This window comes from Vicia villosa, linkage group LG7, assembly GCF_029867415.1.
Source record: "Vicia villosa cultivar HV-30 ecotype Madison, WI linkage group LG7, Vvil1.0, whole genome shotgun sequence".
NCBI lineage: Eukaryota > Viridiplantae > Streptophyta > Magnoliopsida > Fabales > Fabaceae > Vicia > Vicia villosa.
Genome location: NC_081186.1, coordinates 113,064,823 through 113,077,178, shown reverse-complemented (window position 1 = coordinate 113,077,178; position 12,356 = coordinate 113,064,823). Strand labels below are relative to the sequence as shown.

Genomic DNA, 12,356 nt, shown 5'->3' with positions numbered 1-12,356 from the left:
AGGAGATATTTGGTTTATCAAAAAAATACTTAACAATGATATAGATTTTTTCACCTTTTTCATAAACATTTAATAATATTCCAATATAAAATTGAAATATTAGTTATACAACAACTTGTTATTATTAAACATGAAATTTGCAATAAAAAACTCGGGTAATAAAAATACAAATTTGTTTTGTCGACGAACCACAAATATACATCCATCCCCTTATATAGGAGTGTCAAAACTTCTTTTTTTTTTCTTCATTTCGTGACCAAAAAATAATAATAAAAGTTGATTTTTGATTTCCGAAAACCTTGAAAATCATTTTTGTTACAACGGTTTTTCCAATCTATATTAAACCCTCTCCGTCTGATTTCCAACCTTATCTTAGGGTTTTCTGTTTCTTCATCATTTCTGTCAACCCAATTTATATACATGAAGGATTTGAATTCCGATCTCTTTGACCCTGTCACGGTGATGGAATCCGAATGGGCCCACGGTGGTTCTAACTCCGACGCCGATTTCGGTTTCGCTTTCAATGATAGTAATTTCTCCGATAGGATTCTTCGGATCGAGATCATGGCTGACCCCGTTGATCCTCAGCCGGATTCCGAAACTTGTACCACCATCGCCGATTGGGCCCGCCACCGTAAGAGGAGACGCGAGGATATCAAAAAAGATAACGGTATGGTATCCCCCTCTCTCTCTCTCTCTGTTTGTTTTTGCAATTTTTTCATGATTTTACTTTTTTAGGGTTTCTAGCTTTTTTTTTTTTCAGTGATGAAACTGGAAATGGTTTGATTTAGATTTGTTGACATTTTAGGAAATAAAAATATTATTATGTGTGGAAGGGGAAACACGAATTTAATGTAAATATGATTCTATAGAGTGTTTGATTTTGGTGTTATTTTGAGGAATTTATTGTGTAAGTAGAAATTTGGAAGTGGTTGTGATAGCTTGATAGGGACTGAAGCTATATAGAACATGGCTGGTTTTTGTGAATGGGTGGGTGCTTGTTGGATGTTGTGTGTTTCGTTATGTATGGTTGGTACCTAATGTTATATGGTGTTTTGTATCTTTGTTTGCAGTTGGAGATCTGCCGGATGAGCAAATTTTGAATGGGAACCAACCTGATATGGATGATTGTGTTGCTTCGGAAAATCAAGATGAAGAGGTTGTTGCGATGGTTGAAGAATCCCCTTCTGGTAAATTTTGAAATCTTAAAGTTGTTTGTTTAATGATAAGAGTATTAGGTCTAAGAGATTCTTAAAGTTGATTGTTTAACGATAAGAGTGTTAGGTCTAAGAGATTCTTACTAGTTTTCTCCCTATGCCCGCCGACTTTGTTTGAATCTTTCCATTACTGCATAGTACAGTCTTGTTTTCTAGAGGGGGTTAGACCAATCAGGGTTATCAATCCTAGCGAAAAGCGGTGCTATTCCGGGACGGCATGGAGGCCTGTGTCTATGGTGTAGCGGTTTGCGTCTCAGTTTGAGCCTTTTGCTTTGATATTTGATTTTATGAATCTTATATGGGTATAGTTATTATCCATATAATTAGTCCAAAAAAAAAGTCAAATAGCAGCTATCCCGTTATCAGCTATCCCGATATCCCAGTTTTGGGGTTGGCCGTTCGGCTCTGCTATCTGGGGGTTTATAATTCTGAAAACTGGAATTTATAACTCTGAGACTAATACATTTTCTTTATGATTTGCCACAATCTTGAAGTTCATCACTATCAATCTATGAAAAAAGGATATCAGTTACTAGGGAAATTAATCTGTTACAGAAATCATAATATTGTACTTTGACTATGAAGCTGTCGGTATTGCTCTATGAACAATTCTGATTTTGATATGGTTAACATAGGTGATGAAGCTGTAAATAGCAATGATGATTTAAACCTGGGAATGGATTACGCCGAACCTGCGGTTGTTAGATTTAAAACCCTACATATCAGTTCTCCTATCTTGGCCGCAAAAAGCCCTTTTTTCTATAAGGTAGACATACATCTCTTCTTTATATTGTACATTGTTTAGTTCTGCCAAAAGTATGATTTCATAGCAATGTTTTGATTTACCTTTTGCAGCTTTTCTCGAATGGGATGAGAGAATCAGAGCTTAGACATGTCACTCTCAGAATTAATGCCTCTGGTATAAACATATATGCAAACTTTTTTATGATCTTTGCTTTATGGTTTTAGTTTTCCCTCAATAGTCATTTAATAAAGTTACTTCTTTTTTATATTACAGAGGAAGCTGCTCTGATGGAACTACTGAATTTTATGTATAGTAATACCTTGAGCATTAAAACTGCACCTGGTTTGCTTGATGTGTTGATGGCCGCTGACAAATTTGAAGTTGCTTCATGCATGCGATATTGTAGCCGGTTATTGCGTAATATTGCCATGACTCCTGAATCTGCATTGCTTTACTTGGAGCTTCCTTCTAGTGTCCTAATGGCTGAGGCAGTTCAACCACTAACTGATGCTGCAAAGCAGTATCTTGCTAGCAGATACAAGGATATAACCAAGCAAGTGTTTTTTTTTTTTTTTTAATTTCAGTTGCTCTAGAATAGATTCAAGCACTGCTAATTCTTATAAGATTTTTCTCTTATATCAATTACTATTCAGTATTTCCCTTTCTCTTTTAAGAAATTATTTCAATTGCACTTGTGAGGGACTAGAGGGATTTGGGGGCCAAAACATTTATTAAACTGTATATTTCTTCGCATACCATCTAATGGTTGGAACTCTTGTAGGCATTGCTTTTTTAGATAGTCAACTTCATAGGTTATAAACATTTTAGAGAGGCTTTCTCTATTATTGGACTCCAAGACAAAGTCTTTCAGGAAATAGTCAACTTCATAGGTTATAAACATTTTAGACAGGCTTTCTCTATTATTGGACTCCCAAGACAAAGTCTTTCAGGAAAAAAAATGTTTCTCGTCCCTATTTATATAACAGCTGTTTGTTTTGTTGCCTTTCTAGTTTCTTCATTTGTTTCATCTCAATCTCATCTTTCATTTCAAATGCTAATAACAATAAATCTCGTATATGACCAGGTTCCAGGAAGAGGTTATGAACTTGCCCCTAGTTGGAGTAGAGGCGATATTATCTAGTGATGATCTCCAGGTTGCGTCAGAAGATGCTGTTTATGACTTTGTGTTGAAGTGGGCTAGACAACAGTATAGCAATGTGGAAGAAAGACGAATAGTCCTAGGTTCACGGCTTGCGAGACTAATTCGCTTCCCTTATATGACCTGCCGAAAGCTTAAGAAGGTCTTAACCTGTAGTGACTTTGAACATGATGTTTCATCCAAACTTGTACTTGAGGCCCTATTTTTCAAGGCAGAGGTTCCACATCGCCAACGGTCGCTGGCAGCAGAAGAGCCCACTTGCTCAAGCCGTCGTTTCTTGGAGAGGGCATACAAATATCGTCCTGTCAAGGTGGTTGAATTTGAACTTCCTCGCCAGCAGTGTGTGGTGTACTTGGATCTAAAGCGCGACGAGTGTAACAACTTGTTCCCATCTGGCCGGGTTTATTCTCAGGCATTTCACTTGGGTGGACAAGGGTTTTTTCTATCAGCACATTGTAACATGGATCAACAAAGCTCTTTCCATTGTTTTGGACTGTTTTTAGGAATGCAGGAAAAGGGTTCCGTGAGCTTCACTGTGGACTATGAATTTGCGGCAAGGTCAAGACCCACAGAGGAATTCGTTAGCAAATACAAAGGCAATTACACATTCACAGGTGGCAAGGCCGTCGGCTACAGAAACTTGTTTGCGATTCCGTGGACTTCATTCATGGCCGAGGACTGTCTTTACTTCATCAACGGTGTTCTACATCTCAGGGCCGAGCTCACCATCAGACACTGACACGGTTTCCAGTTTGTAAACTCTCTATTCTGGTTGGTAGCTCTGTCAAATACTTATCTGTTGTAATATTGTTCTTTAATTAATATTCTGTAATGTTATGTTTACCTCTTCTAATGATGTTGTGTTAGTTAACCTTCAAAATCTAGGCAATGGGCACCAGGTGTCTAGTGTTACACGAGATTGAAAAGATAATTAGGACTATGATTTATTATGGTAATTAATGCTTAGACACGTTGTGCACATTTTTATGATCCTACTAAAAGTTGGTTCTCTTGCAGGGTAGATTTCATGTTATATACATAAATCACAGACAAGAGTGTGTTTGGTTTGAGATTTGTCTATATTTATTGTTTAAATACCAAACTTCTACCTGTATTTTATTGTTCTGTTTTTATATACGTGGTCAGGACACAAACAAGAGGTTGATGAATCGTATTCTAATTCTATTATAAAACAAAGGATTTGAATTCGGATTTATGTGGTTATGGATGTGGAATCCGATTCACGATGAAAGGCACGGTATAGATAATTTACAGTGTCACGTCACTTTAATAACTTTTCTTGAGAAAAACAAGAATAACATGACACAGGCAAGTGGTGCACAAATGCCACCATGCTTATTTGGTGATATACGAATATGACAGACAAAAGGTTTAGGTTTTCACAAATCACAAGTCATGGGAGGGAATTCAATGTTTCATGATTTCTACTTTTACACTTATATAAATGTTAATATGGTTTTAAAAATAAAATAAAATACATTTAAGAAAAAGGAAGGGAAAATAGACATGTGAAAAAATGAAAATAAAAAGGTGATACTGAAAACTCATACTCTTATTTAGATAACTTCAACAAGCCTATTTATTTATTTATAATAAGATGCCGACTTAAATCTAACACAACACTATATTTTGTCGTACTTGGAAGATTTTTCTCTTTTTAAAATAAGAATATCTCTCATCCTATTCTTTGGTGTTGTTACGCTTCATATGCGTTTTTAAAAATACCTTATTTTTGGAACTGTATCTTCCCTCGGAAGTTTTTTTTTTAACGTTTATTTGTTTTGTTGGTGCATCTACGAAATTTTTTTAACGTTGTTTAAACGGTTCTGTAGATGCACATACGGAACAATTCAACGTAAAATAAATAAAAAATGTTTTTGAAGATACACCTCCGGAAGCAAGGACAAAAATGAAATTTTGCCATATGCCTAAGTATTATGGGATGAATTGAAATATTGTCTAATATAATGTGCTCTTTTTGTTTTGAAAATATCAGTTATATATCGTGCGAAAGAGTTAAAATTAATTTGTACGTCACAATTGTACCTAAATGTATATTAAGAGTAATATTTATAATTTGGATTCATGAATATACATAAAAATTAAGTAATAGTATATCATTTGGATTGATGGAATAATATTTCAGACAGATAAATTTATTTGATACGATATAAAATATATTTAGATGTACATGCAAATTTAAAATGAATTATTTAACTGTAAATTAAATGACTATTATATAAACTCAATTATATTAAATAAGAATTTGAAACATTTGAAAGTGGAAATTCTATCTTTCAAATAAAATTTAAAATAAAATAAGTATTATGCGAATAGTGTGACTCGTGAGAAGGATTTTGTGTGTATCCACTACAATGCAACTTCTAAAAGAAATAATCATAGTTGTTAATCAAGTATTGCTCAAGTGCAATTAAAGCCTGATCAAGGAATAACTTTTACGATTGAATGGCATGGTAATTGGATCAAACTCTTGTCTCGATAAGGGTTGGTTCCACAGAAATTGAAATCTTACATACTGTAGTCGAAGTTCGTTCAAGCATGCAGTTGTCGAAATATGCTATGTTGTTAGCATATCGAATTAGGTCAGTCAATTAGTCCAATTGTTTAAGTTAACTTGTTGTTTAAGTTAGTTTAGTAGTCTATAAATAGATTGCTTCTCTCAGGTTGTTGAGAGAGCATTGATTGTTGTTACTCACTTGTAACTTTTAACCCTAATAAAGAAAGTGAATAGTAAAACAATTATAATCAATCTTGATTTCTTCTTCTTCTTCCTGCTTTTTCTTTTTTGATAAAATTGAAGGGTTTCTTGTGTTTGTTCAATAAATTCAATCTTTCTCATAGTTTTAATTTGTTCTTGATGGCGCTCGTTACAATAAACTGGTATGGTGAGCATGCAGGAAAGTATGTCGTCAACAAAGTATGAGATTGAGAAATTCACCAGAGTGAGTGATTTCAGTCTATGGCGCTTGAAGTTGCAATCCCTTCTTGTTCAACAAGGTTTGTTAGAAGCGCTGAAACAATAAGAGAAGATGGATGTTGCCCTAATGGTAAAGGAGAACAAGTCGATAATAGAGAAAGCCCATAACACCATCATATTGAGCCTTGGTGACAAGGTTCTTCGACAGGTTTTAAAGGAGAAAATGGTGGCAGGTGTGTGGATGAAACTCGAAGGTTTGTACATGATCAAATCGTTTGTCAGTCGCATTTACCTGAAGCAAGCTTTGTACTCATTTAAGATGATTAAAGATAAAGTCTTGACTGAACAAATGAATATGTTTACTAAGTTGATCCATGATTTGGAGAATATTGAGGTTACCTTCAAAGATGAAGATCAAGCGTTACTGATGTTGTGTGCTTTACCAAGATCTCATGCTCACTTCAAAGAAACCCTCTTGTATGGAAGAGAGTCCCTGAACTTTGAAGAGGTTAAATTTGCCTTGTACTTAAAGTATTTGAACGAGAGAAAGAAACACAAGCCATCATCTGTTGGTGAAGGATTTTCTGTAAAAGGAAAATTCTTGAAAAAGGATGGTAAATTTGAGAAGAAGAAAGATAAAGGTCCACAGAAGTCTTACAGTGGTGATGCTCTTTCTATTAGGTGTTACCATTATAAGAAGGAAGGTCATATGAGAAAAGTGTGTCCTGACAGGTTGAAGAGTTATGGTGATGGAAAAGACAATGGCAATGCAACCATTGTTCAAGATGATTATGAATCATATGATATTTTGGTGGTTTGTAGCAGAAATTCGAGCATGAAATAAATTATGGATTAAGGTTGCACTTGACACTTGACTCCAAACAAAGAGTTGTTAGAGGAGTTATGTGATATAGATGGTGGATTAGTGTTGTTGAGAAACAACAAAACCTGCAAGATTGCAGGAATTGGATATGTTAGATTTAAGCTTCATGATGAGTCAATAAAGTTGTTGACCGGTGTCAAGTATGTACCTGATCTTAAGAGGAGTTTGATTTCTCTTGGTGAATTCGACAAGATAGGATATACATTCAAATGAGAGAAATTATTTTAAGGGTAATGAAGGGGTCGAATGAAGTCTTGAGAGGCATCAGGAGGCAAGACCTTTATACCCTTAAGATTGAGGTTGTAAGTGGTTTAGCAGATGTAACATCCATTAAACTTCTGTCAACGATTGAGTTATGGCACATGAGACTTGGCCATGTCAATGAAATGGGTCTGGTCGAATTAGGAAAACAAAATCTTCTAGGAGGGGACAAGATAAAAAAAAATGGAGTTTTGTGATCCTTGTGTATTTGATAAATCCAGTAGAGTGAAGTTTAACAAAGGTAAATAAATAATATATGGATTCCTTGAGTATATCCATGCTAATCTTTGGAGACCTGTAAGGAGTCCCTCACACTCATGTGCAAGATATTTTCTATCCATAGTTGATGATTACTCACGAAAGTTATAGGTATTCATTCATAAAACTAAAGATGAAACTTTTGAAAATTTCAAAATTTGGAAGACTCTGGTCGAAAACAAAATTGGCAGGAAAGTCAAGAGGATGAGGACCGACAAATGGTCTTGAATTTTTCAATGAGGATTTCGACATCTATTGTGTTGCGTCTTGTGTTGCAAGCACAAAACTACTGCAAATACTCCCCACTAAAATGGTTTGGCTAAAAGGTTTAATTGAACCATTCTAGAATGAGTGAGGTGTATGTTGGTTAGTGCAAGATTAAACAAGGCTTTTTGGGCTGAGGTAGTTATGACTACAACTTACTTGATAACTAGGTGTCCCTCAAATGCTTTAGGGATGAAGACACCCAAAGAAGTTTGGTAAGGTTATCCACCAGACCTCGACAAACTTAGAGTATTTAGCTGTCTAGTATATACACACATTAGGAAATACAAGGTCGAACATAAAGCTCTGAGATGTATGTTTCTTGGATACCCTAAATGAGTCAAAGCTTATAGATTGTAGTTCCTATAGCCAAGTCACATGAGGTGTATAATGAGTTGAGATGTAGTTTTCAATGAAGCTAGGATGGATTTCAAGAAAATTGATGATGTTGATTGAAGTACGAAGATCTCTTAAGAGGAGCTAGATGAAGTTAAGGAAGAAGCACAAGATGATGAAGATACTGAGGAAACTATTGACGATCATCTGTTGGCAAGAGACAGGTCGAGAAGAGCCATTAAGCCACCTTAGAGGCTTGGTTATGTAGATCTCATAGCATATGCCTTAATCTCATCAAGTGAAGTTCTAGATGTAGAACCTAGAGACTATAAGGAAGTTATGAGGATTCGAGACAAGATTGGATGACTTATAGTCATGGATGATGAGATGAAATCTCTTAATGATAACAACATTTGGGATATGATTAAGAGACCCAAGGAACCATATTAATCCATTGTAAGTGGATCTTTAAGGTGAAAGAAGGAATTAAATGAGTGATGTCAAAGAGATACAAGGCAAGATTGGTCGCTAGAGGGTTCACTCAGAAAGAATTATTTGACTTTAATGATGTGTTCTCTCCTGTTATGAAGCACAGGTCCATTCGAATGATGGTTTCTATAGTGGAAAAATTCGACCTAGAACTGAAACAAATGGATGTGAAGACTGCTTTCTTGTATGGTGATCTAGATGTAACGATTCGCACGATGCAAACTGAAGGGTATGAAGAAAAGGGGAATTAGGATTATGTGTGCAAAATGAATAGGTCTTTGTATGGCCTAAAACAATCTCCTCGACAATGGTATAGGAGATTCAATAAGTTCATGTCTCACATAAGTTTCATGAAGTCAGTTCGACCATTATTTTTACTTCGTATTTCAACCTGGAAGTTCACTTGTGATTTTGTTGCTTTATGTGGATGATATCCTCATAGACAACGATAGTGTCAAAGAAGTATTGAGGGTAAAGGCTAAACTCGGACAAGATTTCGAGATGAAGGATCTTGGTACTGCCACCTGAATCCTTGGGATTGATATCCAGAGAGATAGAAAGCAGTCGGGATTATGCTTATCTCAAGAGACATACGTACAAGATATTCTTGATAAGTTTGATATGTCAATTCAAAGCCTATTGTGACTTCAACAAATGCTCAATTCAAGCTAAGCCTAACTCACTGTCCAAGAAATGAGGTCAAAAGAACATATATGAATGGTATATTGTATGCTAACAAAGTAGGTTCTTTAATGTATGCTATGGTTTGTACTAGGCAAGACATAACATATACAGTAACCCGTGTAATCAGCTATTTGTTAAATCCTAGAAAGGCGCAATAGGAAGCATTGAAGTTGACTCTAAGTTACATAAATGGATCTCAGAGTAGAGTCCTGATTATGGTGGAGCCTGTGGTGGTGATAGCAAAGTAGAAATTGAAGGATTTGCAGACTCAGATTATGTAGGTTGTATGGATACCAAAAAATATATTTCTATATATTTTTCACTATGTTTGGCACCACGATCGTCTTTGAGGGCGTGCAAAGCGGGTTACCGCACAGGGCCTCAAATTTGGTAGGGGTTAAAATATATCTAAGTAGGGCCTCATAAGTTATTTGCTAGGTTAAATTATTAGTATATAGGGTCTCTATTTGTTTTTTATGTTAAACTGTGGCTAACCTACACAGGGCCTCCAAAACTTGAGACGGTCCTAATTGGCAAAACAATCAATTAGAAAGCAACACTATGTGAACTAGCACCAACTCATGGCCTAGGCCGCAGTGCCCTCTCCCGACGAACGGGTGCATGTTCGAATACACAACTGAGTCTTAATATGTTCTGGTTTTCAGCCATTAATGTACCTATAATATAAATTAGAAAATCATATCAAAATCAAGGCAAGTATAAACAGGATATGTATCTCCGTAAAATAGGAAAGGCAAAATCCATAGATACTTCTCTATAAAAATGCGTGATTGCAGAAAATCCACTATGATTCCCTAAACACTAATAAATGTGAATGCATGTCTATACAAACTACCTATTTTAAATTTAATTGCAACCTAATGCATTTTAAACAACCTATCTTACCTAATACATGCATCACAACTCAAAAATAGAAAGGAAAATAGAGACTTACCGATTGAGAGTCGTTGTGCGAAAACTTGAATAGAGTGAATGAAATATCCTGAGATTGATTGCAATGAGGTAGAAGTAGTGTTGAAGCTTGAAAATGGCGTAGTTAGTTCTTGCTCATGAGCTCTTTGAAGGGTTTGTGAAAGTGTAGCAAATGAAGAAGGAATGGGGGAGAGTCTGACGTGAGTTATATTAAATTAAACTCGTCTGAAGATACATCTTCGTAAAATTCATTGAGCATAAAACATTGAGTTTTAAAATAAGAATCATTATAGAGATGCGCTTCCAGATTCACTCTAATATGGATATAGAGATACATCTCCAAACACATTTTTTTAACTAAATGGTATGGCAACTCACGAAAGCATCAATGTATAACATAAGTGTGTCAGAAAATACATCATCATAATTTTAGAATATTTGTGACTTTTCGTATAGCATCAATGACAATCTATTTCAAAATATAAACTTACATGATCTTTCAACCATAATGCATAAATTTTTTCAATAAACTTATCAACACGCCCATCTCCTATGTTAGGATCAACCACATATAATAACTCCAAATGATCCTATTACATAATTTCATTTAACAAATTTACCACATTAGATCAAATATATTAGCAAATGAAACATTCTCATTTTTAGAGAATAACTTATTCCTTATTTTGACTAAATATCAATACAATTGATTATTTTGTGATTCACAATAGCGACAAATTATTTATCCTTAAAAAATAAAGTTGTGTATTCACTAGCAAAATGGTCGGGAGAATTAAAAATGAAAATGGCTCATATTTTTTTTCAAAAGGGGCTCTCAGCCCAAAATATATATAAAAGAAAAAGTAGGTACAAAAATGAGGGGGACAAAGGCTAAAACCTCAAACCTAGCCAGTTCTAAAACTAGAAAGACCTAGTTTGTTTCTGTTAAAATCCATAACTACATTGGTATGTAAACCATCCCACCATGTATAGTTAGTACTGACTAAACCTAAGTTAGATAATTTGTCTGCATAATGATTCCCTTCCTTGTAAATATGGGTAGCTATAAAATGAGCATGTTGTAACTGATGCATACAGTGGTCCCACCTATTCCTCAATTTCCAAGGGACCAAAGAAGGTTTACTGACAGCGAGCACAACCAATTTGGAATCGATCTCAAGCCAAAGATTAGACCAATGATGATCAATAGCCTGCTCCATAGCAAGGATTGCACCCATAAGCTCCGCAAAGAACGCATTCTCCTGACCAAGGTTGCAAGAGAAACTCCCTAAATGGTCTCCAATACGATTTCTAAAAATGCCTCCACAAGCCGCTACCAAAGGAGTACCCCCAGAGCACTGCCAGTATTAACCTTGATCCAATCCTGAGAAGGAGGACACCATAACACTTATTTGATAACTTGAGGCTTCGGAGGGTGGACAGTAACAGAAAATCTCTTGAGAACCATAAAATCTTTGATCGAAGAGTTGGCTAGCTTGGATGTAAGGTTCCCCGATAACGAAGTTTACGCTAAGATTAAAGCACATGAAGATTTCCAATGAATGGCAGAATTCTGAAACCTCGCCTTGTTTCGCGCACTCCAAATGCAAAGAAAAACATTGATCATAGAAGCTATGACAACAACCTGGCATTGTAAAGAATTGCAACCCGAAATGATCCTCCAACAATCATCCAAACAGCCAATCGGAGGACCGCTGTCCAGCATAGGAGCCAACCGATTCCAAATGTTTTTGGAAAAACTACAAGAGAAAAAAAGATGCTCCAAAGTTTCACCACTATTTTTGCACATAGTACAACAAGAGGGAAAATTATGAGCTCTAATACACAAAAGATCATCTGTTGGCAGCCAACGATGAATCAAACGCCATAAAAGAAGAGATTTGGACGGGGGGTCACACGATTCCAAATGAGCCGACACCAAGCAGTGGGGAGAGTGGCTGGAAAGAAAAGAGTACGCAGTTTTAATGGAGAGAAGCCCGTTATCGGTTTGCTTCCACATCCTCCCGTCCTCCTGCCAATAGTTCACGTGAACAGAGTCTACAAGCTGAAGCAGAACCGGACAGTAGCGCAACAGATCCGGAAGAAGAGTAAGAGAGTAATCATGGATGATATCCTGCAGCTTGGCCTTTAAGTTACCACGGAGGACC

At 35.9% G+C, this 12,356-nt stretch overlaps 1 protein-coding gene across 1 annotated transcript; it reads left to right on the top strand.

Annotated features, from left to right (window-relative positions):
• Positions 1-235: 235 nt before the first annotated feature.
• LOC131616576 (BTB/POZ domain-containing protein POB1-like) lies at positions 236-4,077 on the top strand. Its single transcript, XM_058887941.1, has 6 exons — positions 236-670; positions 1,074-1,190; positions 1,853-1,983; positions 2,073-2,136; positions 2,236-2,515; positions 3,047-4,077. The coding sequence occupies exons 1-6, from the start codon at positions 421-423 to the stop codon at positions 3,858-3,860; spliced, it is 1,656 nt and encodes a 551-aa protein (XP_058743924.1). The 5' UTR covers positions 236-420; the 3' UTR covers positions 3,861-4,077.
• The last annotated feature ends 8,279 nt before the right edge of the window (positions 4,078-12,356 follow it).